The sequence below is a fragment of the Ptychodera flava genome, chromosome 2 (genome assembly GCF_041260155.1).
Source record: "Ptychodera flava strain L36383 chromosome 2, AS_Pfla_20210202, whole genome shotgun sequence".
In the NCBI taxonomy this organism is placed as follows: domain Eukaryota; kingdom Metazoa; phylum Hemichordata; class Enteropneusta; family Ptychoderidae; genus Ptychodera; species Ptychodera flava.
This window is the reverse complement of record NC_091929.1, coordinates 7755425-7779785: the sequence shown is the minus strand read 5'-3', so window position 1 is coordinate 7779785 and position 24361 is coordinate 7755425. Positions and strand designations below refer to the sequence as shown.

General features: G+C 38.2%; 1 protein-coding gene across 3 annotated transcripts in view; it reads right to left on the bottom strand.

Annotated features, from left to right (window-relative positions):
• Window positions 1-9247: 9247 nt before the first annotated feature.
• The window catches only part of LOC139152578 (uncharacterized), a 16810-nt gene continuing 1696 nt past the window's right edge, over window positions 9248-24361 (bottom strand). Inside the window, exons 1-2 of one of the 3 annotated variants that reach the window (XM_070725828.1) lie at window positions 21644-21966; window positions 9248-12149 (exon numbers count right to left, since the gene is read on the bottom strand). In XM_070725828.1, coding sequence (XP_070581929.1) covers window positions 11429-12136 — 708 coding nt within the window. In that variant the 5' untranslated portion in view covers window positions 12137-12149; window positions 21644-21966 and the 3' untranslated portion in view covers window positions 9248-11428. Of the gene's footprint in view, window positions 12150-13385; window positions 13600-21643; window positions 21967-24361 lie in introns of those variants that run through there. The other 2 variants (XM_070725813.1, XM_070725820.1) reach the window with 2 other exon arrangements.

Sequence of the window (24361 nt, the reverse complement as noted above, 5' to 3'; positions counted from 1 at the left end):
AATACCTAGTCTACTGTGATCAGGCAAACATAGGTTGGAATATTCCATTATTTAGACAGAGTAGGTGCCAGCAGTTTGCGCATTTACATTCCTGTGGGTAGAACAGCGTTTTAAAACCGACCTCTGTTCAAACAAACATTAAGCTATTCACGCCATGGAAACGCAATACCAATAATCAAGTTCTGATATTAACTTTAATGCGGATCTCTACAGAGACCTACTCACCCCGAGTTTCGAATGGAGTAGGCCGCAGCGAACAGGTACAGTTTCGACGCTGACAACCGGACCGTCGACAAACAAATGGCCTTAACACCGGGTGGAGAACGTATGTGCGTGGATGGGGCACCTCACAAAACCCTGGTTGCGTTTGCTTTGTGTATCGTACATTAAAACCGCCACAAATAAAACAGGCCCTTTGAAAGGCATCCGAACATATATAACCGTTCATTCCATTCAATATCTCCCGTTCCCATGTGTTCAATTATTTATGGCGACTGCTTGGTGTAATTTATACCTCTACATGCGGATTTGGTTGCCCCAGTAAAGTAAGCCTGTTTGGTAAAATGCCATTCGTTCATCACGGACACTGTTCATTTTCACTCAGCGTGATCAGAATTCAGCTCTCGGCTCTGTCCCGGCAGAGTGCTGTAAAGAGGGCGGTAATGCTATGCGTCAGCTCTTTTGTGAAGATATGACCTCCAGGGAAACCATCTTTGTTCGTCATGTTCACCAGATCTTGAACGCAATTACAGTTTGGCCGATGACGCGATCGGTTTGTGGTATCATGCCTTTGAGAAAAGCAAATATTAATAGAATTGAAGGAAGCTTCAATATTGTATGTATCGCCTGGAGAGAGAGAGAGAGAGAGAGAGAGAGAGAGAGAGAGAGAGAGAGAGAGAGAGAGAGAGATAGAGAGAGAAGAGAGAGAGGAGAGAGAGAGAGAGAGAGGAGAGACAGACAGACAGATAGATAGATAGTGAAGGAAGATGAGATGTGTGAAATATATGGTACTTCTGTGTGTATCTTTGATTTTTCATATTACATATTACATTTTACATGATAAACACAAATTTCTAAACGAATTCAGAAAGCTAGTGCAATTTGCTGACCTGGGTGGGACTGTTGTTGTATCCTGATTTGCAATCCAAGAAATTAACGAAGGCCATCACTGCGTTGTACCATAGATGATGTTTTCCTGTAGGGCAAAACCCGTTCAAACAAAAATAATCGACCGATGAATTAGACACGGAGAAAATAACTGTTACTGCGGAAAAAACACTAAAAAATTCCCAAGTACCTGATTTTAAAATAAGTGATGGGATTTTTAAAGGTTGTGAACAGGTGTAAGAAAAATGTGGTAGTTGTAACAGTTCGTTTTCACTGAGTGAGATTTTTGATACTTAATATATTTTGTTTATTCCTAATACAATAAATTCATACCTTCCCTGTAGCCTATTTATATTTTCTAAATGGCAGGCAGTTACAAACAAGGTGCAATCATGTGTACTGACGAATATTAAAACTAACTCGTCTTACAGAGCATTACGGACAAAGGCGACATTGTTTTAAATTTCTTGGTTACCGCATCCCCTTAGGGATTATCTTTATATCACAAAATCACATTTTTATCAACATTCTCTATTTGAACCTTTTCTATTTTTTACAGTCGTTACATTTTTCTTTCAAATAAGAAGCTTCGGCTTATGTACGTCTTGTCGGTTGATCAACACTGATATGGAGAGGACTCCGAGCAAATCGAGTTATGTGTAAACATCGCCCTCAACGTCCACAAATCCACGACAGTACGAACAGCTTCAAATGATGAAATAGCAAAACCTATCTATCTATCTATCTATCTATCTATCTATCTATCTATCTATCTATCTATCTATCTATCTATCTGTCTGTCTGTCTGTCTGTCTGTCTATCTATCTATCTATCTATCTATCTATCTATCTATCTATCTATCTATCTATCTGTCTGTCTGTCTGTCTGTCTGTCTGTCTGTCTGTCTGTCTATCTATCTATTCTATCTATACATTTGCGTAGAGCATGTCTGCTTGCCTAAAACAAGGTCACGACAACGCCGTTAAGCACTTTACGACAGCAAATATATGTTCGACAGATATGTCGATTTCACATGGCCAAACAAACTGTATCGATCCTTACATTGAACGAAGCTATCGACGACAATTTGGCAGCGTCACCTCGTTCAACTTCTTTAGGAAGTGTCTTTTCTATTTAAAAAATCCTGATGACCTTTATACGTATTATCGACAAATATATCACCAGCGCATTGGTAATTCAGCATAGATAAAATAACGTACGGTTCTCTGTTGGCACTTTCAATGGAATGCAATATTTCGTAGCACCCTTTCACTAAAGCCGTTTGCAATTCTTTCATGTCAAACACTTCCTTCATAGACACGTATTTACCTATTCGAATTACTTTGAATATGAAAACCCACAGACAGATTTCTTGTCACCGGATACATTAGTTGAAATAAGCTTCACTAAACATGTTATGGAAGCTTTCAATATGGTTATGTTTACTCCATTATACGTGGGCGATATCGATCATATAAATAATGTGTTTGATTATACTTTCTATACTGTTCACATTCTATGAAAACTAGTTTTTTTACTCGAACTGGGTATTTTATATAGTGTTTTTCGAATGAGGCATCAAAATATCTTTGTTGTAGGAGGGTGAAATTCCCATTAAATAGTGAAAAATATGGAGAGTCTGTGTATGTCAAGGATACCTTTGGATACCCATCGATCTGATAAACCCGTTTCTAGAGCGCGCCCCCAGCGGCGAAATCATTTTAAGTAGGAAACATATTGATTGACACATTTTATTACTCTGTATTTGAAGGAAACGTTTATTTCAACTGACGTAAACCTAACGTCTAAACAGCTACGTATGAGCTATCGTACCAGAATCGAAGGGGCAGTCACGTTCAAGTTTATAAGGGAGAGTTTCTCGGAAAATACAAATGGGAAAATACCAAAGTACATTTTTTCGCAATGGAAGCTGAACTACCAGCAACAACTTTAATCAACATTACTAGTTAGTTTCAACAACAAGAAAGGCTCCTACAACAAGAAAATGCAGAAAGGACTACACTGCTTCTGAGCATAATCAACCACTATTCTTTTCACTTGATATTTGCATGCGAAATCTTGAAAACCTTCACCCTGAACACAATTGGAACTAATTTGGGATAATTGAATCTTCATATTTTTCAAATTTCTCAAAATTTCGGGTCCCTATTCGGTGCCCTATAGCCTGAATGTTGCAACATTACAAATTTCTCATAAAAACAAGTGCATTGATGAGCTTACATTTGCAAATTAAACCGACATTAGTTCACTATCCAATTATCCCAAATGAGTTCCAATCGTGTTCACAGTGTTCTTATACGGTTACGAGTCTCCGACAAATGCATCATCTCGTGAGATTTGTTGTCCCATGACCTTGACGTAGGAAATGATGTAAACTCTTCAAAAACACGCTGCTTTAAACACTTTAGCTTCCCCTCCCATACAACTGCGATTCAATCTCTAAAAGATGGATTAGTTTTAAATATTTGATGAGCCGTTTGCATTTAATTACCGAGCATAATTCAATCGTGACCAAATAAAGGGAAATGTAGACTTTTCAAAAATCTCTATCCACAACGATTAAAATGAATTAGAATCCGTACTGTATGATGACATAATGTAGGTGAGTCGACAATATTTGAGAAAAACAAGAAAGTCAACAAGATTACAAGCAAACTCTTAACAGCAGTGATCGATGCATTCAAGTTTCAGGGATTTTGTGGAGGTACAAAAGAGCTTCCAGAATAAGAAGACTAAATAGTATTTAAGGGATACAGTCGTCGGAACTGCGCTCAAAGGTCGTATGGGACCCATACGACCAATGTAAACACTGTATCCAAGGTAGGATGGTGATAGATGAAAGTAAAAACATGTCTGTCATAATCTACATTGTATAATTTAAATGTTGCAGCTATGATGATAAGGTGCATCTAGATATCATGCACGAAATACGTTTTTGGAAACAAGAAACAGGCGCAGTTCCGACGACTGTTTCCCTTTAAGTACAAAACGACAGGTCTGCTGAAGATGAGAAATGTACATGAAGTAGAAATCATAGTAAATAATAAAATTACTCAGCAAGACGCTTGTCAAGCTATGTCAAGCTTTGCATTATTCAGTTGGGATTTTCGCCCGACAATATCGAAATATAATTAACTCTGTTACGTGAAAGGATTTATGTTGTGTGATACGAAAAAACATAAAAAATTGGTAAAGATTATTGATTTTACAATTTTTTGACGGTACCTCTCTATTTTCTCGAGTCCGGATTACTCCATGAAACTGGTTGCCATAGGAACATGGCGCAACAACAGGAAAGTTTGCCTAATGGAAACAATCCCATGTTGATTGAGACTCGACTAATAGGTTAGATAAATGCAGTTTTGTCGAGATCAATTAATTTTGATATTGATCATATATTTTGAAAGGGCGGATTTTAATGGCATACAATGGACCCGGCACGATTTATCTTATTGACCGACCAAAGTGCGACAGGTCGACGTTTCCATGGCGACAGTATCTGGCTAGGGTGGCTGACCGCTGTCGACGTGGATAGCAGAATCATGGAGTGCGTAGTTTTAAAAAGTCGAACAGAGGTTAAGCCAAGCTCTTAAAACTCGAAGTAGATGCGTGCGCATGGTCCTAGGAAAGCAGTCATGTGTTTTGTCTTCGTCTGGTTTTAATGACAACCAACCAATCAGATGGCGAAGCTTACGTCACCTGGTTTCAAAATAACCTCGAGCGCTAAAATATCTACTGTTCCACCCCTTCAAAACACCGCTTTCGCTGCAATAGGAATTATAAAATATTTATAGGTATTAACAGAAAGGTATGTGTGATCACATATTGTTCCAGTAATGTTGACACGTTTGTGTAAATGAACTTAAGATTGTTTGTCGTCTGGCTGACTCACATATCTCATACATATCAGGAGACAGCTTCAGACTTCATCAAGTATCATGATGCACTTTGTCAGTTTTTTCAATTTGAACTTTCAACAATAACACATGGCAGATACTATACATAAGGCACCGATAAGCATTGTCATTACTTTCATCATAGGTGTCAAAACAAATATCTTGTTTTATTGTCACTTTTACATAAAGATATCACCATCAATCTTTGCACAGAATACACCTTTCTTGAATCTAGAAGGCTCTTATGTTGTCACGCAGTTAGGGTAAAGCGATGCAATTTCCTGTGTTCGAAATTCCAATGCTCTTCTATGTAAGGCAGTTTGTTGATATATTTAATGTCTTGAATCAGCCGACACTTCGCGTCAAGACGACAGTATCCCTGGAGAGGATATGAATGTTACGAAGCCTCGCCGAGAGATCTACTTCAGAAAAATAGTTTCTCTACGTTTGAATGAAGTTCATACCATTTCCTATAGAGACAATGAGCAGGCATGCCATGATGACTCGACGGCCTGACTCTGATCCACGTTTTATCATTCATAACGTCAAACATTCGAATGTATTACGTAGTATATATATTTTACGTTATTAATTCCCCACTAACTTTTGAAGTACTTGTACCAAACATTTTTCCTTTAATAACTCATGGTGAAATGCGCAGCGTTGAACTTGTCAACGCAGACTATAAATACATACAGTGTGTAGTGTCCGATGTTGTCGACTGCAAAATCTGGTTTGGACTAGAAATCATTGCCCGTAACAACATTAGCATATTGTGCACATTCACTATGTTTGTAAAACATATGTTTTGTATTCCTAAAATATTTAGAAACGAAAATACTAAAATATTATTTTCAAGAACAAATATACTTAAATTATTATTAAAGGTACAGATTGTTTATCTGAATCGAAAGAAACTATTCGTTTTCCAGAGTCAATGTACACAATGCTGAATACAAAAAGAAACGAAAATGAAATCTCGAAAACGGAATGTGACTTCTTCTAATTTCATGATCAAGTTATTTTATCTTCAACCATTTTGTCCGCAAATGTCATTCAACAGTCTTAGCTACGGCGTTACAAGATGGCTCTTCAAGCTGCTGCAAGTGATATGAACTGAAACGGTTAATAATTAATTGCTTTAAATATCACAAATTCGATTGAGTCTCCAGTATGTTGAGGTAAAGGTCACTGCAAATAGTCTGTACTTACTATTACTAAGGATTAATTCACCTCGTATTAAGTGATGTCAAGTGAAAATGTAAATATATCAATGTCCCAAACCAATTAAAAAACGACGCCATACTATTACAATAATAAATGTGAATTTATATTCGGCGGATGTAAACATATGTGCTCTTCACTTCAGTCTTCGGAAACGACGTTTGAACTTTACCAAATGTCAATATATCTTACTCTGGGCTGACATCTTAATATGAGCCGTCAAAAGCAGACATATAAGCAAATGAGGAGTATATATTTGACCTTTGCATACAGTGTTCTCTGTGTACAATATTTCCAGACTACATAATTTGTTATAATTTTGATAATAATTTTTGAATATTTCGAATGACGTTAGCTGATATTATGCTTTCACCGTGGCGGACTGTAATTTTAAGCATTGACGTTGTCGGCTATCTCGGATATTACCATTTAGGCAGCCTGGCATTTTAGTTGCAGCGAAACATTCCTGTCGAGAAATGAAATTATCGACATGAACCCGTTGTTACATTTCAATGGGGCGAGTCATCAAATACAAGTGCGTTGAATAATTAATATCCCGTCGAGTTTAATCGCCTTCTCATGAACTTTATGTGATGATAAGATGGGCAAGTCGTCTGTAAAAAGTCTGTAGCATCTCAACTTTGCATTGTATCTGGTATGCATTCAAATCAGGAAGGCACCATCGATGTGTTTAAAACCATCTGTACAGTTGACGAATCGCTGAAGCATCGACGCCATTTTGAAATGCTGTATTGGGAAAGAACTGCTTTGAGCGTATTTTGTCTGAATAGAACCTAAAGAAGAGCCACGTTAGATTGTAAGGCAAAGAGATTAGGACTGTCGCCGCATGGATGACGACTAATGACAAAATACTGACTTGATCAGATATTTGAGATGACAAGTATAAATTGTTGACTTACACTCTGTGATCAAGGTGAATTATATCCTGGACATTAAATTGATAATTAGGGCAAATTGATAATTAGGGCAACATATGTGACTTTCGTTGCTGTGAGTATAGAGTTTACTATGGTGTAGAGATAAACACAGAGGGGCTCTTTGCTGGATGCGATACCTTTAAACTGATGTAGTACACCTTATCCTTCATTTTGATTGAGAATCACCAAATACATATTGGATTGTCGATCACAACAAAGTTACTTTGTGTTGAAGCCTCAAACCTTCAAATGTTTACAATGATTTTAATTAATATGTCAAATGACGGCACAATTTTCGCATTCAGTCGGAAGGGAAAAATCAATTGTCGATGATTTTGCACAAATGAAGCAAACCTTATTACTTGTCAGGTTTTCTTGTCAAGACATCAATAAAGAGAAAATGGAAAAACTGAAACACGGATGGTATGAATCGTTCTGATCGATTCTCACGGGAGTACTAGTGAAACGCGTTTTTCGGATTTTACTTTTGACTGAGGGCTTTCAATCACTGGATGGCCCAGTACCACTGAGGCTCTGTGATGTCACAGAGGTCCATATATCTTTCTTTCATGAATTTGACTTTGTTTGTGTACCGTCTATTTACTGTCTGTTCTGTGCTGTTTTGTGTCTATGTTTACAACTATTGTCTACGAATTCTGACCTAGTGTTATTGGATTGTGGATTGGTATGATTGCGATTATCAAACATACTTGAGCAGAGTCAGAGACACGTTAATTTTTTGTCACAGTTTTGTACACTATCAATCAAAATAATATTCTCAGTCATAATAATGGCAAAGCAAAAATTTCTTTTAGTTGACTGTATTTCACTTTTTTCAATTTTCAATATGACATGTCAGTAGTTATTATATTATACCGTCATATTGATGGCGAAAGCACAGCGATCTGATTGGTCAGAAACGCGGAAACAACACTGCTATATCTGCGATATAGCACAGTTTGAACCACTTCAGGTGGCCCTGAACATGAATTAATTCCCATGATCAAAATACTTGATCAATCAATTTGAATAGATTATTGAGATGGGAACTTATACCGATTTATCTACTTATATTGATCAACAGAATTATGTACAATGATAACAGAAAAAAACCGCACTACTTTTCAAAAGCGCGTACAAATTTTGGTTACGTTATACCTTTGAGCTGTCGTCTGTAGTTGTCAGCTATGCAGAACGTCGAGTGTAATTATTCAGCGGCTATAAACACACGCACTTTGGACGTTTGAGACCATATACGCATTGCACTATTGCTCATGCGTACACGTCGTAAACTTGTCAAACACATGTCTTACATCCAAAGCTGGGAATGTTTTACTGCTTAAACATACAAGATTTCCGCTATTAGCGTAGCAAATATTATATTAAGTGATATTTTTCGTCTTATTATACGGTTGATGATCACTCAATCATCGTTATAATATAGTATATGGTACATCATTATTGCCGGAAATCTTGCATTTCAGTTCAAATGTAAACTTTCAATTTATTGGGAGCAGTTTTCGTATAGCAGAGTTTACAAAGTAGCCACGCAAATCTTCTAACATGAATATAATCATGCGATGGAACCTTGGACAGTCAGTCATTTGTGTGGCTTCCCGATCGTTTTTGTCTCCAAAGACACAACTTACCTGCACTTCACTTCTACAGAATGATGTCAAAAATGATTTATGACATTAAAGCTCGTCATTTTCTAGTATTTTTCATGTGAGTATTTTTGTATCTGAAAAAACACACAGTTTCTTGTGCTCTTAGAATCATTTCGACTTAGTGTTCAACTTGTCAATAAAGATAATATCCGATGATATTGTTGAAAAATACATTCTTGTCCAAATTTGTGTACACTAATAGCGCACATTATACATTGTGCTTGTAAAGCAAATACTTGATATTCAGACTTACAATAGGGAGAAGAATATAAAATATATATTTATGAAACAAAATAATGAAGAAATTATCAAACGTTGCAGCTATATTTTGTCCCTCATACCCAAATACTCATTTTTACCAGCATTTGAAAGAAAGTACAATAATGCGTAAAAATGAAAAACAGTTGATATACTTTATTGGACGGCGTCACTATATTTCACTGAAAGACAAGGAATATCGATAATTATACTTTACATCTATTCGAGACATTACAAATGTAGTTATGCTGTTTTGAATGAGCAAATTGATCGCTATGTCGACAGAGTACAAGATTCAATATCTATACAAGGATACTAAGACCTGGAAAATGTGACAAGACTGAGTGACAAGACTGAGTTCGCGGAAAAACGTGACTTTTTATGATGTTTCTGACAGACCTGTCTCGGGTCAGTGTAAAGATTAGAGGTATTCAAAGAGTTGAAAACGAGATAATGGATACGTCTACGATATATTGGCAATTACGAATACAAATCATCACACCTGGCCACATCGAAGCAAATTCTCGCAGCTGCAGTTATAGTGCGCTTCGGGGACAGATATTCGGCCTCTCAACTTTTACAATATTCTTTTAGCCTACCACTTGGGGGTCATTTTAAAGCTTATGGAATAAATACAATCTTTACGGGATTAGGTTTTGTGAAAGTCAGGAATTGTGTGTTTTGCCGAAAATTTGCACTTTGTTATGTTTTCGTTTTCACGCTGACTCTGTTAGATATTTTCACCAAAAGTTGCAGCAGTTTGCTTGATCAAGCAGAGGAATAACTCGGTTTTACTTCGACCGTACAAGGAAGCATAGTGCAGGACAATAATAATGGCCAACTTCTGTTAAAATGCTACAATAAACGACGTTGTATGCAAATACATGTAGTCGCGCGAGTTTTACATCTCGCGCACGCTCAAGTGACAAACTGTGTCATTTAAAAGCTGATTTGGCATGGACGATGACGTAATGGAACTCCGAGTCGAAAAAATTGTTCAATCGACATCCGTTCCTACAGACCTACTGGACGGATTCACTCTCACCATTTCTCTCTTATAACTAAAAAAGCGCCTTTCAGAGAAGAAACTTTGCGTAAATAAAACAGAATATAGTAAATTGTCCCCTTGACTGGCTCTGAACTAATATTTAAACAAATTTATGAAAATGCAATATTCACTAATTTGGATTTTGGTATTAACGTAACGAAATTTCAAATTTACAACAAAAACCTAAGTTGTTGCATGCTATCCGTAAAGTAAGAGTGCTACTTTTTAGAAGTTTCAGAGCTCTGAACATGACAAAGTATATTAGCATGTTCATTATTTGCGTGTTTCTCTCCACCCTTGAACTAATTTATGATATTTCTTCCTTTTCAGCCAGCGTGATTGAAGTCGTCCAAATACAGTGGATGGCATAAATCCATTTTGATCGGTTTTGGAGGGAAAATTATTTGTTAACATTTTACCTCACCGATGGTAAATATACTTCGATTGACGTCTTAGGTCGGCTGTTACCAAGGAAGTAAGGTTTTTTGTTGTCATTTTTATCGTGCAAGATTGGCTGATGGCCACACACACAGTTGCAATCGATTTGAGTTTGTTGCTGAATCGCAGAGTCTAACAGTGGAGCTGGCGTATTTGTTGGTGTCCGAGTGGTATCGAACTCGCTGTTGAACAAGTCCTGGCGCATCATTGGCGGTTGATGACGTAATCCGATTTTATAAGTTTGCTGGTAGTAGCTGTCGTCTGCAACGTTTTCGAAAGGTTTCAGGAGTTGCACGGAAACACTTTGTTCGTTCGGGGTTTCTAGTTTCTTGAATGGCCCCTGTTTGGCTGTCTGCTGCTGGGGTTGTGTTTGTTGTTTGTCGTATTTGATGATGGCGCTGGTGGTTGCATATCTACCTGTTGTCACAGTGTCTCTGTCACCCTGTACGTGGTACTGGTAGTCCTGAGGCCATACGCTCTTCTCGTCTTGCTGCCGTAGTGACAGACTTTGTATGTGCAGCTTAGTGTCGTCGCGCGCAGTTTTCCTCGATGTCGTGATGTCGGTTATTGGCCGCGCGGATTTACACAAATCTTTCAAATCTATCGAAGTGTCCTCCTCCCGCTTCGTATCTTCCTTGTCGTCATCAGACGAAATCGATAACAAAGGCAGTTTGTTACGCTGTCTTTGATTGGACCCCGCAAGGGCCCTATCAGCCAATGCTTTTTCCATCAACATGTTGTGATATCGCCTTCGATAATTCGCCGATGTCTTGTATCCTAGACTGTTCGCACTCGGAATCTCGTCATTTTCTCGCGGCGGTTTCTCCGTGGTTACAAATTCCCTACTGTCGTGGGGGCGCTCCTCCTGGCGACGTCTTTCCCCTCAGCTTCCGGTTTCTTCCTCTCTTCTCCGGCACTGTGTGAGCTTTTCAACTGCAGCTTTTTCATGACATGTGACATATTCATTTTATCCGGGTCGTACCGTCTTTTGTACATGGCAGACTGCTTCTTCTGTTGTGTTTTTAGGTTTTGTTCCCCGGGCGTTGGTGACGACATAGATTTCCAAAAGCCTCGACGCAGACCGTTCGTTTTGGGAAATACCACATATTCCGCTTGTTTCGTGCCTCCGGCGAATTCATTGGTGGTTATCCCGTTTTGCCAGACGGGTTTCTGAAGTTCAACGGTTTTCTTTTCCTTCCAAGCGTGCTTGTGTCGTCTGTGCATGCGCATGTGCTCGTGTAGCGGCTTCTCCCGCAGGTGTTGTTGCATCTCCCGTCTCAGCTGCAGCTTGGCGACGATATGCTGCAGCGGCGAGGTGGAGTCGGACTCGCTGCGCGTGACGGCCAGCGTCGGGTATGAGCTGCGAAGACTGTCCATGGTGGCGGTTGAGACAGCGTCGATGCACAGCTCGAATGATTCGCTGAATTGTTGCTCTTGCAACGTTGTGGGTAGCGACCGAGCCGACTGCGGTCGTATGCTGGTTATAAGCAGCGGCTGCTCATAATAAGCCACCGGTCCGTGTCCTAACACGTCTGTCATGGCGATCAGTCACCTGGAACAAATCGTAGGAGAATAAGAAGTTTTGTTTTGGGTCAGTAAACTTACAGATGTAGGCTTTGTTGCTGAAATCAGCGTAAAAATATAATTGCATCTCAACTTACAGACATTCAGTTCACGTATACGTACTGAACAGGTACTTCGTAAATCTGTCGCGCGGATGCATGTTAAACGCGAGCGCAGTCGCATTAATTACCGCGCCGCGTTGCGATTCATCTATAGGGCGTACAAACGCCCAAGTGCCAAAGACTTTGGGAAGCGCAATTTGCTGCGACTGATGGTTCAAGGGACAAAGTCACTCTCTTTTGACATTATTTTGGTTATTTTTGGTTCATATGAGCAACTGATTATGGTGTTCTGCTAACAAAAACATGCTAAATTTCAGTCACCTGATTTCTACTCCCCCTGCTTGTTGATTTCAAAGTAAATGATTTGATGACATAATTTATGGTACATATCAGTAATTATGTCATCAGCATATTTGCATGTTGTGATAATTCAACATTTTTCGGTCTGTAGAACAACACAAATAATTTCTCAGTTGAAATAAAATAACCGAACTAATCTGACAAGATTGCGGTGACTTTGACCCTTTAGGATATACCAAGGTTGGACTTCAACCATTGCCGTACTTTACTCGTCTCTCCAACGTCACTTGACATTCCTATAATCACATTCAAGTTCAAACAAAACTAATCGATCCCTTCACTGCAGAGGATAAATCTGACATATGTCATATCGCGTGCAATTTATAGCGACCTACCAACATACACTAAAATAGCAACAACAACAATAATGATTGTTAGCAATAACACACTGCGACAGTGTACAGAGGAACTTATCAGCTCTTAATATTTTAAATAATTATCATTGTTTTTTATCAACCTGCCAATTGTTGTTATGAGATAAGTTTGAACAATAGCAGCTTTTCACGAGATTGTGTACTTTGTACGCTGGATGGACTAGCGAAAGCCGTACACTTGGGAAACCATTAAAACTATAATCACCGTACAAACCACATGGACTATTATTGCTCTCCAAAACAGCCGATATTGTCTTCCAGCCACCGCGTGACATCGCTGGAGAGGACAAAGCAAGTTTAGGAGATGTACAGGTCTGCGGGCTCGCAAACGGAACCAAATGCCGAACACGATGAACGTACACAATCTGACGATGTGTTAAATATAACGCCAGTGCACCGGACAAACAACACAAGACGCAAGACCCTTACCTCTAACGGTCTCCTAAGTCTAAAAAAGGTGCTGTTGCGGTAGAAAATACAGAACCACCTGTTGATCGCCCATACGGTCGCATGAGTCTATTTCTTGTTTGTGAATTTAACAACTCCGGTGTTAACAACAACTGATACCCTTCAAGCAGAGTCCAGTAATAGTCCGTATCGCGGTGCACATCGAGTGCGCTCTACATTTATCGCGTTGCTACTTGTCAAGTCGTGGCCTCGGAATGTTCTATTTTAGTCACAGGGGTTTCATCCCTTCCCTACAAGGGGACTTCGATCGAAGTGTTTTAGTTTCTGAATCACGCATGTTTTGTGTTCATTTCATTGCTTTCGTATGTAATCAGCAATACAGAGATATCAAGACACGTAATATTACAATGCGATTAAAGTGCGCGCATAGAGAATGTCGACATTACTACTCTTAAAATTTTATTTTCAAGAGTAAATGTACCCTAAAATGACGGTGAAATTAGCGGGAGTCAAAGTCTGCATCGCCCCTCCCTCGTACCCTCCCCTATTCCAAAGTTGTCGGGCAAGGTAGACGGACTCAACCGCTACAGCAAAACGTCGCTACATAGGTATGGCGGCTGTGTATATATGCTTTGCCGGGAGTATGTAACCGACTACACTCTGGATGTCCAACTCAATTAAAGGTACATTCCAACACAACCTAAACACAAACTAAATGTTTTTCAACAGTCTCTGACTTGTCTATTTACATCGGATTTCAGGAAGGCCTCGTTCACCAGACGTTATGATTTGATCTTGTTAGACTTTGTCGCGTTTTTAGTACCTTTTAATTTACAATCGTGGCTGTGTTGTATATTTCGTGTGTCAAAATTTTCCTGAGATAAATAAGATTATTTTCACTGGAGGCAGTTACTCCGGTAACACGGTTCTAATTTTAAACGATTTGATGGACAGCGAGAAGCAATTTTCATTTATCCTCAAATTATGAGCTATGTACATGCGATTATATTAACGCGAATGGTTGGATTTTAATTTAGCATGAAATGTTTAACACAAACTGCTGTTCTACATTCCTATCGCGATGTTTCAATGCTCCGAGTCGCAAGTAGTTGTCATTGCGTTACACTTGGCCAGCGTGATACATCGAAACGTCGACATCAAATGATCTGTTCATGTAGCGAGAGCAATGCACCATTTCCGACCAAGTAGAGAGGAAAAACACACTTTTGTGAACTCGTCACTTATTAATGACAAAGCGATATGTTCGGCATATATAAATAATATACAGTTTGATTTCATGTACAATGATCCAAAATTCACCACGACATTGCAAGTCAATACTTGTGAAAGTGACAATAGCTGTATCATTAGATAAAATGCTAATTTCTTTTGTTCGATAAGGCAGGTTCATTTTATGTATATCTTCTGCGCAAAGTGTCGAATACAAGAATACAAAATTATGCGTGATGTTTAAAATATTTGAAATACGAAGTATTAGCCTCGGACTTGCATAGACAAGGCGTTCGGAAAAGATGCGATGTTAATTATAGACAGTTAAATTTTCATGAGGGCTGAAGTTTAGTCTTCAAAAGCATACACACAGGCTTTTTTTAACAAGTTGAGGCTCGTGCCTTTCAAAATTAGTAGAATAAGAAGCAGTATTTTATAAACGGAACAAACCTGGTAAATGGGTGAAAAGTTAGGGCGATGGAGCGTTATGGACTACCGCCATATGGGCCTGTGTTATTATCGACTAGCACTCGGTTCGATATTTTCTATCAAAAATATACCATCATTTTCAATCAACTGGGAAACTCACTGTCGCTGAATAATTATCTGAAGCTGTCTCCGTTCTATGACTTCACTGAATCGCTTTGCGTTAAAGCAGCTACATCTTTTTATCTATTTTACACTGTTTTTGCCATGTTTGTAAAACACAGTTTCCAGTAACGTTCTTATTCCACAAAGTCAAGACAAAATGCGTTATGACTAATTTTGGACTTGTAAACGTAGTCGATGCGTACATAATACCAAGTGTTATTATATTGTTGATCACTGATGGAAGTCTGGAACAAAATATATTACATATTTATAAAAAATGTGTTGTGTTCACAGAAATTCGTCTCTCTGAAGTATAATGATATAATACAACGTAATTTAGGGAAAGGAATAAATCCATAAATGTGTTTTCTAGATCGAAATATTGAAATGTCATTAAAAGTTAAGGCGATTGTTAATTAATTTATAAACGTTACTTCTTCAGAGTCTCGTGTACAAATTATTATATTGTTCCGTTGTAAAATGTAATAAATAACGCTGCTGTGTTCATAATTTGTCATTGGCATTTACTGTCTTGTGAAGAAATAATTATCTTTGCCTGGTCTGTCAAATCGTCTCACTTATTTCTGATTTAAATATAAATTTCTTCTATTCAACTTTTGCTTATTGTATGAACATGGTAGTCTGGAAGCCTGGTCTTTAATCCCGAGTAAACAAATGAAGAAACGCAAACAAGCAAAAAATAAATAATTTACTTTTTCTATTCAAAAGTTTTCCAGAATGTGAATAAAATACGCTCATCACTTTGCGTTTCTGTAAGAAAAATATGGCTTCAAATTGTAAACATAATTATGAGAGTTACCGTTCATTGTCATCTTTTTGCTTGCCTTCTAAAACCGTGAGACTGCGCACGTCCACATTACCTATCTGAATGGCAATTTAGTAATACACTAGTCTGATTGATTATAGCAAATTTAGTATAGTTTGAATTCTCTTTGATCGTTGCTCTATGTTTATAGGGCAATGTATGTAACTTTATCATCTCGGCTCTCTGCGTCCACGCTACAGCCATGGGCCCAATTAAACTGCAGGTAGGCCATGCGGCCAAATTTAAACGACATGCTGTTATTGTTAAAAACCAGGTGGAAATGTAGAGGTCATAGGCGCCTGCACTGAAAGCATTCGGGAACAATCGTTCCAAAATATTTGTATAGTAATTAGCGATGGGTACACCAAGGGAATGTCGTGTTTACTGAAAATGATGCGTTTTTACAGACTCGTAATCCGTTCTGAAAGGGAATTGGATTGTCAGGTATTAAACAAACAGCCCGACGACTGACACTAAAATCAGACACCACAAAAGATTCCAATCCAAATCCAATACACTGAACTGACAATGAAGCGTCTACGAAACAAAGACTGATAAAAACTTCCAGCCAGAAGTCAGACGATCAACTTTCGCGCCGACTGTCAGACGTTAGAGAGTCGTGGTTCAAATGAGAAGGAATATACCCTACCTGTTGTTTAGGTGACTCCATCTTGCCAACGTTCAGAGTGGCTTTACAGGTTATCTATTCGCCCTATTATGCAATTTGATGGGTTTTCGCGATTGTTACAGGTATTGGCAAACAATCGAAGCGGCTTCTCACAATAGGTCGTTCGGTTTGAGAACTGACACAATTATTCAGTTCGTTTGAAGACACTTTAACGAGCAACGTTCACTCAGTGCAAGTACCCGCGCGTTCAGATATCAGGGACGGCCCGCGGTATTTCTGTGATATCACATCGCCAAATTCAGCGCCAGAAATAAGTTCGAGTTGAAATATACCGGTCTTATGCCCAGCACACCTGTGTTTGGGTTTTGGCTATCAACAGAGAACGTTTACGTGCCGCCTAGCTACAGCCTCGATACCGTTATCAAATATAACATAAGTAAATGCAACATTCTAATCACTGGTGAAATAGAACAACATCGAACCGACTTTAATCAAAGCAGATTTTCCGCTGTCACATCTGATATAAGATTGTATCCGCGAAACATGGCTGATATGGATGCTAGGAAAACTGAGATCAAAGCTGTTTCGTTTGCGTTGTTTATTTATATTGTCTATATATTTTTTCTTTACAGCAGGACCAAGATATGGGTGTGGAGGTTGCCAATGCATACCTAACGTTGCGATAATAAAGGGAATAGGTGCACTTGGAGACCGATGCTACACAAGTATTACCACACTCGAATTGACTTTTTGGACTGGCACACTTTAAAGCTAAAACTCGCCTCGTGGACAGGCATTCTAACTCTCGAATTTCTACAATTCTTTCTACCACTTGTGGGGGTTCATTTTAAAGCTCTCGGAGAAGGAAATATTTTTACTTTCTCAATTTTTTGAAAATCCTTAATTATATTTTTCCCATGGAGTTAACACAGGAATGGCGGCCACTTTGAATTTCAAATATCGCAAAATGCTGGGCATTTTGTTTCTCTAGTTCCAAACTTCGCACGATGACCCCTGATTTTTATTGTTGATTTGGTAAGAGATTTTCCAACCTTATCGTCTGAGTGGCTACCCACTTATCCGCAAACCAACTGATGAACGTTACCAGCTTCCTTACTTATCAACTGATCAAGCAATCGATCGATCGATCGATCAATTATTCAATCAGTTAATCAATTGAATCTATCTATCGCTCGATCAATCAATCAATCAATCAATTGAATCTATCCGTCTATGTCTGTGTCTGTCTGTCTGGCCGTCTGTCTATCTGTCTGTCTGTCTATCTGTCTATTGTCTGTCTGTCAGTCTGTCTGTCAGTCTGTCTATCTATCTGTCTATCCCTCCCTCCATCATGGTCAATCTGTCTGTCTGTCTGTCCATCAATCCGTCCCTCCGTCTGTCTACCCCTTTGTCTACCTTCCTGAGAATGTTTTACAAAAGTCTACCAAAGTGTCTACTCAGAATCTTCCTAGCAGATTCAATTCTGTATTTGATAAAAGGTTTATATGTAATTTCCATAGGCTGTTGCAACCCCATAGTTGCAACCTTATGTTTCAACAACGAGAATAGAGCAAGCAGTAACCGAGATCGGAAAACTCCTGGGCTGTATTCTTACAATATATTGATAAACACTGTGGAAGGTTTAATGTTACCTTTTTGTGAAAGTAAACATCAAAGCGCAATGTCTATCTACTCAACGTTTACATGGCAACCATGCATGGCGGCCCTCAAAAAGCCAGACAATACATGCAATAGGTCACCTCAGCATATCTTAATATCAATCACAGGAGACTTATAAGGTGACCTCAGCATCACAGACACTCATATCTCTGACATTCCTCGTCATATTGACATATTTCACAATAGTATCAAAGGTTCTCAGTTCACGTGACTCCGTCTGTTTTTATTCCATTATTGAGGTAACCATAGTAACAACTGCGCAAGAAATTGAATCCTATTGATTGCGTTACACTATTATCTCGCTTGACTAAATCTTAATTATCTTTTAGCTGTTTCAATTTTGGCGAGCAATGAAATCAATCGAAGGGTCTCGAAATGTCTATAAATTTTAAAACTTGACTAACATTCGAGAACATACATTTTCCATGTCACAGAAAATTGAAATGCCCTTTTTGCCATTTTCAAAAATTAATATCCGCCGAGCTTTCTTTTTTCATTCGTTTCGCTAATGAGCCATGTTATTTCTTCAGCATGGGGTGACTTCCATTCGTTATTCGATTTCGATTGTGAACAAGGTGACCGACACAACAGGACAAATTCAAGCTCAATCATTCTCAAAGAGACACAACTCAGACATCTGAAATGAGGAATTGAGGTCAAAGGGCGTGCTCAGTACAAATTACGCAATGGAATGTCAACTAGCCGAAGGATCTAACACAAGCATGTGAAAACATTTCTGTTATAAATTACTTGGAGGTTTGCCAGACACACATTTTTGGTGTTTTCGATTTGTATCGAACTAATACACCGTATTGCGCTTTGGGTCAGTGACGCAACGAATTTAGTTGTGTTTCTGTATAGCTAGAGAACTTCACTGTCCGTGCAGAGTTCTCGGTTTAACGTTCTTGACGGGCAGTTACTAGGGAAAGGAGTGGGACAATTGCAGATTAAGAGGAGTTGCAAATATGGGCAAAACTACTGGAGGCTGGGAATCAAAGCATGGATATTCATACAAAATTTTCTTTGAAAAACAAAGTGAAGTTTACAATATAAACCATTGCAATTTTGTTCAAAACACTGTGAAATGTTCATTATTCATGGTGATACGGCAATCACACCCAAAAGATTTAATGGTTCGTCCCTATAAATGGCAGAATATCATTACGATGCAATCATACCGGCAACATAATAGAAAACTGTTAAAGGGATATTAGAATATCCAGGAACTGTGTACAAAAGGAAGGAAGTCAGTATTTCAAAATCTACATACAACTACAACTGTCTCTCATCAGTATGCAGACACTTATCAGAACACATATGGAGAAAGATGAATAATGGTTATCGTTTGTACGAACCTTTTAACTTGAAGATGAAGCGAAAATTGAGGAAGTCGGCGATTTGTCACTTTCACTTTAAGTCGAAAACAAAAGCATTCAGAGTCTGTCTATCCATTAATGGATCACTCAAACGCTTCTTGGCGCGCATTAGCCCGTGAAAATCGATCAATCTTTCTCCGACTACTATGATAAACTACGGAAATAATTATTGTTTGCTTTTCCATATTTCCATTCATGACATATTCATCAAATTAATTGCATTTCCCGTCTCGCAATAAGATAATCATGTTTTCTTTGTAATAAATACTTCTCCTCAACTTGATTAATAATTTACATATTGTTTTTGTATCATTATGTGCAGATATACTATGTATATATTTGGGAGTGCAACGTGATTAAATACCGATCTTTACATTAATATTGTAACTCATCTTACATAAATGTTAGACGCACAGTATACTTGTAACACTCGCTGAATTTCGTTAGCAACGAGTCGTCAGAACAGCGCTCAAAGGTGACGTGGGACTCATACGACAAATGTAAACACTGGATCCAAGGTACGTTAGAGATTGAAAGTCAATAAAACATTTGTCATAATGCACATCTTTAAATTTGAAAGTCGCAGCTATGTTGATGTTTTGTGTCTACGTGTATCGCTCATAAAATACATGTTAACAAGAAAGTCACACAGGTGCCGTTCCGATGACCTCATACCTTTAAACCACAATGTTTTAAAATTGCACATTGTTATCAAAATTTCTGTAATAAGCTTGTACGAGGAGTATTTGAAAACTCCTAGACTAGCAAAAAATTAAATGAATCAATTATCGTAGTTATATTTGCTTCAACTGTAAAACATATGTTACAGTGACGCACAGATGAAGGTCAGAGGTTTTTAAAATTCTGATACAGCAGGCCGTATTACCAATGATTAATGCAAAATAGTAGATTGGATTTCTCGTGGACATGCAATGATAAGCTTACATTGGCCACATCACATATTTTGTTCGATAAAACATTTGTCACGGGCATTCTTGTATCATGTACGTGCAAATCATTTAAATACAGTATGACACAAGTGTCACTATATCCAAATAACGTGGAATGCGAAACTGCAAATTCCTTCTGTGACAAGTTTCCAACGAACGGATTGATCAATCATATGGTAGACCCAATATCTAATATCGTTAATAGCAATTTAAACTGATATTTGTAAGAGATACAACATTTGCTATGTTTCCTAAAGTCATATTTGATGACAACCGCAGCCTTGTCTTACATGCGTTACACAAATGTTGATCATTGACTATTCTATAGAAAACAGCAAAGGACAGCCACTCGAGGGAGATTAATGTCGATGTGATCAATCTCAGGGACGAAAAGAGAACTCAAACTCAGCTCGCAAAAAATTATCATGCATGGAGTTTATAGCATTATCGTAATTAGTTCGGCACTATCTATTAAATTCCGACGAAATACATCTCACCATGACAATAGTACAGCATTGGGCACTAAACATTGGCAGTTCTCAAATTCCGTGAATTGTCATTCTACCGCACCCTGATCAATAAGTATTTGTAAATGAAATATACTGACAGCACTCACAGTCTGAATAAATCCCAAAATCTCATTATTTATATTAATCAATTTGAAACCTTCGTTGGCTATGATAGATTCGTAATAAATGCTACCGCTCAACCAGTTTTGTTTTCAATCAATCATCCCCGATATGCTCAGCGATTAATGATAAATGATTGTCTAAATACTCAATTTCCCCCTCGCTGAATTAAACGAAAACGCTAGTTCGCGACTAGACTAAGCCGAAGAAAAATTGATAAGCACTTTATCTAATTAGATCTGGGATACTGGACTGAAAAATAACATGCAAATATGGCAGGATTGCAAAATGACGACCCTAGACATAAAACGGCTGTTTGATAAAGTAGGTGGGTGAAAAACCGAAAAAATATGCAGAGCTATTACATACCTGAATGCCAGGGACCGAATGCCGGCTACAAAACAGATCCGTCAAATTTATACACCAATAAAACAACAGGGTGAAATTAACCATACGCTAATGTAATATGTCGCAGAGTCAATCCTTACGCTCGGGACATGTCGTGAATGTCGATATGAGAAAAACATCACCAACACGGCAATATAACATAGTTGCCCATGGCAACGCTTACCGAGCGAAGGAATAAACCCTTTCAAAGATGCTTCAGGACAAAAATGACGGCAATGAATTGTGACGAAGTGTATTGTGTTGTTCCTCCACGAGTCCGTCGAGAAACACGTTCCTAAACAGCTACAGATAGTACCAGCTTACGCGGAACACGTCGCTCGTAAACATCTATCGGGTGTTGCTATGGCGACAAAGCTCTAGGTATCATCACACACAATTGTTGCTCCCCCGAGAAATGTCATCCCTTGTCAGAACCAATATTGTCTACTGTAATCTCTTTCATGTCGACAAGGCTGCTTGCGAATTGCATTGGCTATACTGTATATGCCTCATTGCGCACATGACGAACGCTGTGGGTATCATTCACAATAGTTTTTATATATATATATATATATATATTATATATATATATATATATATATATATATATATATAATATATATATATATGTGTGTGTGTGTGTGTGTGTGTGTGTGTGTGTTGTGTGTGTGTGTGTGTGTGTGTGTATATATATTTCAATATAATCCTATGGCTAGAAGAAAGACTGGGGTCCAATCTTTAAAAGTATTTTTACAATTAATATCACATTATTAAAAATGTTCACATCGAGTATGGAAAACAATTTAACAAAATACGGATACGGGAACGGATATTCAAAACTCTAGTACAATTACGTATCGATGAAAAATTGAAAGTTAAACCTAAACAGAACATAAAATATTAGGCCATTTTGATTCCAGTTTCAGCCTTATAAATATTTGAAATTATGTAGGCGCCTTTGCTAGGTCTCTGTGACTTCATTGTATTTCAAATTCAGTATCTATGCCGAAGATGTCATAACTGCAGGTGAAACTTAAAGGCTTCACACACAGTGTAGCATGCACTAATTAAATTGAAATATTTCTTCTGCCACAATATCGATATTTTTCATGCCCTTGCATTTCTGTTCAAAACAATGAGATTCATGGAACACACTGAATATCAACGCTACGTCGGCGTATTGCAGTACATTAAATACAGAAATTCATCATCCTAGGTTGCAGATGCCTAACAACTTCACTACTGACATTAATTCGCTGTAAGTGTGTGTTGCCATGGCAGCAAATACTTGTAAACGTCGGAAAAACACATGTCACATTTCTTTTAATTTGGTTGCTAGTGCGCAGGTCTCGAGTTGCTCGAAGCGACTGAGATGTACTAGAGACACCACCGTTGGTGTGAACTCAGCGACCCATGTTTTATCTTTGAATCAAATTTCTACGGAATGATGAGATCGTTCAAAGCGGAAGGAGTTGATGTAGATATTGCAGTGTAGCCAGACGACGGAAATATTTCATAAATTTCATATTCAGAACGAGGAGATAATACACATCATATGCATGGCGTGTTTATCTATCTATCTATCTATCTATCTATCTATCTATCTATCTATCTATCTATCTATCTATCTATCTATCTATCTATCTATCTATCTATCTATCTATCTATCTATCTATCTATCTATCTATCTATCTATCTATCTATCTATCTATCTGCCTGTCTCTCTGCCTGTCCGTCCGTCCGTCCGTCCGTCCATCCATCCATCCATCCATCCATCCATCCATCCATCCATTCACCCATCCATCCATCCATCCATCCATCCGTCCGTCCATCCATCCATCCATCCATCCATCCATCCATCAATCAATACAATTTGTACATTTCACACATACACACACATGGAAGCATGCTTAACTTGCATACGTTGGAGGTCATAAGATGCATGGGGGAGCTATGTCGTGATTTTATGGCTTGGTAGTTTTGTACATGAAAAACAACTCACGAAACAAATAGATAACGAAGACATTCTTTGAGATTTGTACACACAGTGAACTCGATGTGATTTCGTGGGAAACGCACTTGTTGGTGAAATACGCAAGAACATTTCATAACTATCATTGGCGATGCTCCCTAGTGGAGTGAAAGCGAATACATTTACCTATGCAAGGTCTATCGTCACCCTGACACTGTATTCTATTCACAAAATCATATAAAATTAATACTTCCCTATTATCCATGGGGAATTTTTCTTCCATGAATCTCTGATAAATATTTTCGAAATCTCACATGGTCATTATATTTACTTTGTGTTTGTTTACCCCCCTTGTTTTTTTAATCCCATCCGACATTAATTTCGGTTTACTTTTCTCTTCATCAATGCTGCTGAAGAGCGCCCGCATGTACTGTAAAATAATCTCAACAATGACGCATTATTTGAAAGTCTTTCCTGCGACAAATCACAATTTGAGTGTACAGGAAATTTGTTTTGACTTGGCGTGTTATCCTGTACAATGTTATTTCCCAACAACGGACATTTGCAACGACAGGAAATTAAGTCTTGAGTTGAATTGTATCCGGAAACGATTATCGACATTTTGTTCCACGGATAAGTGACGACATAAAAGCGAAAAGAACTCAATCAAACTAGCCTTGAACGACGATTGTGAAACGAAGGTGTTATGGTTAAAGTGATATTGACAT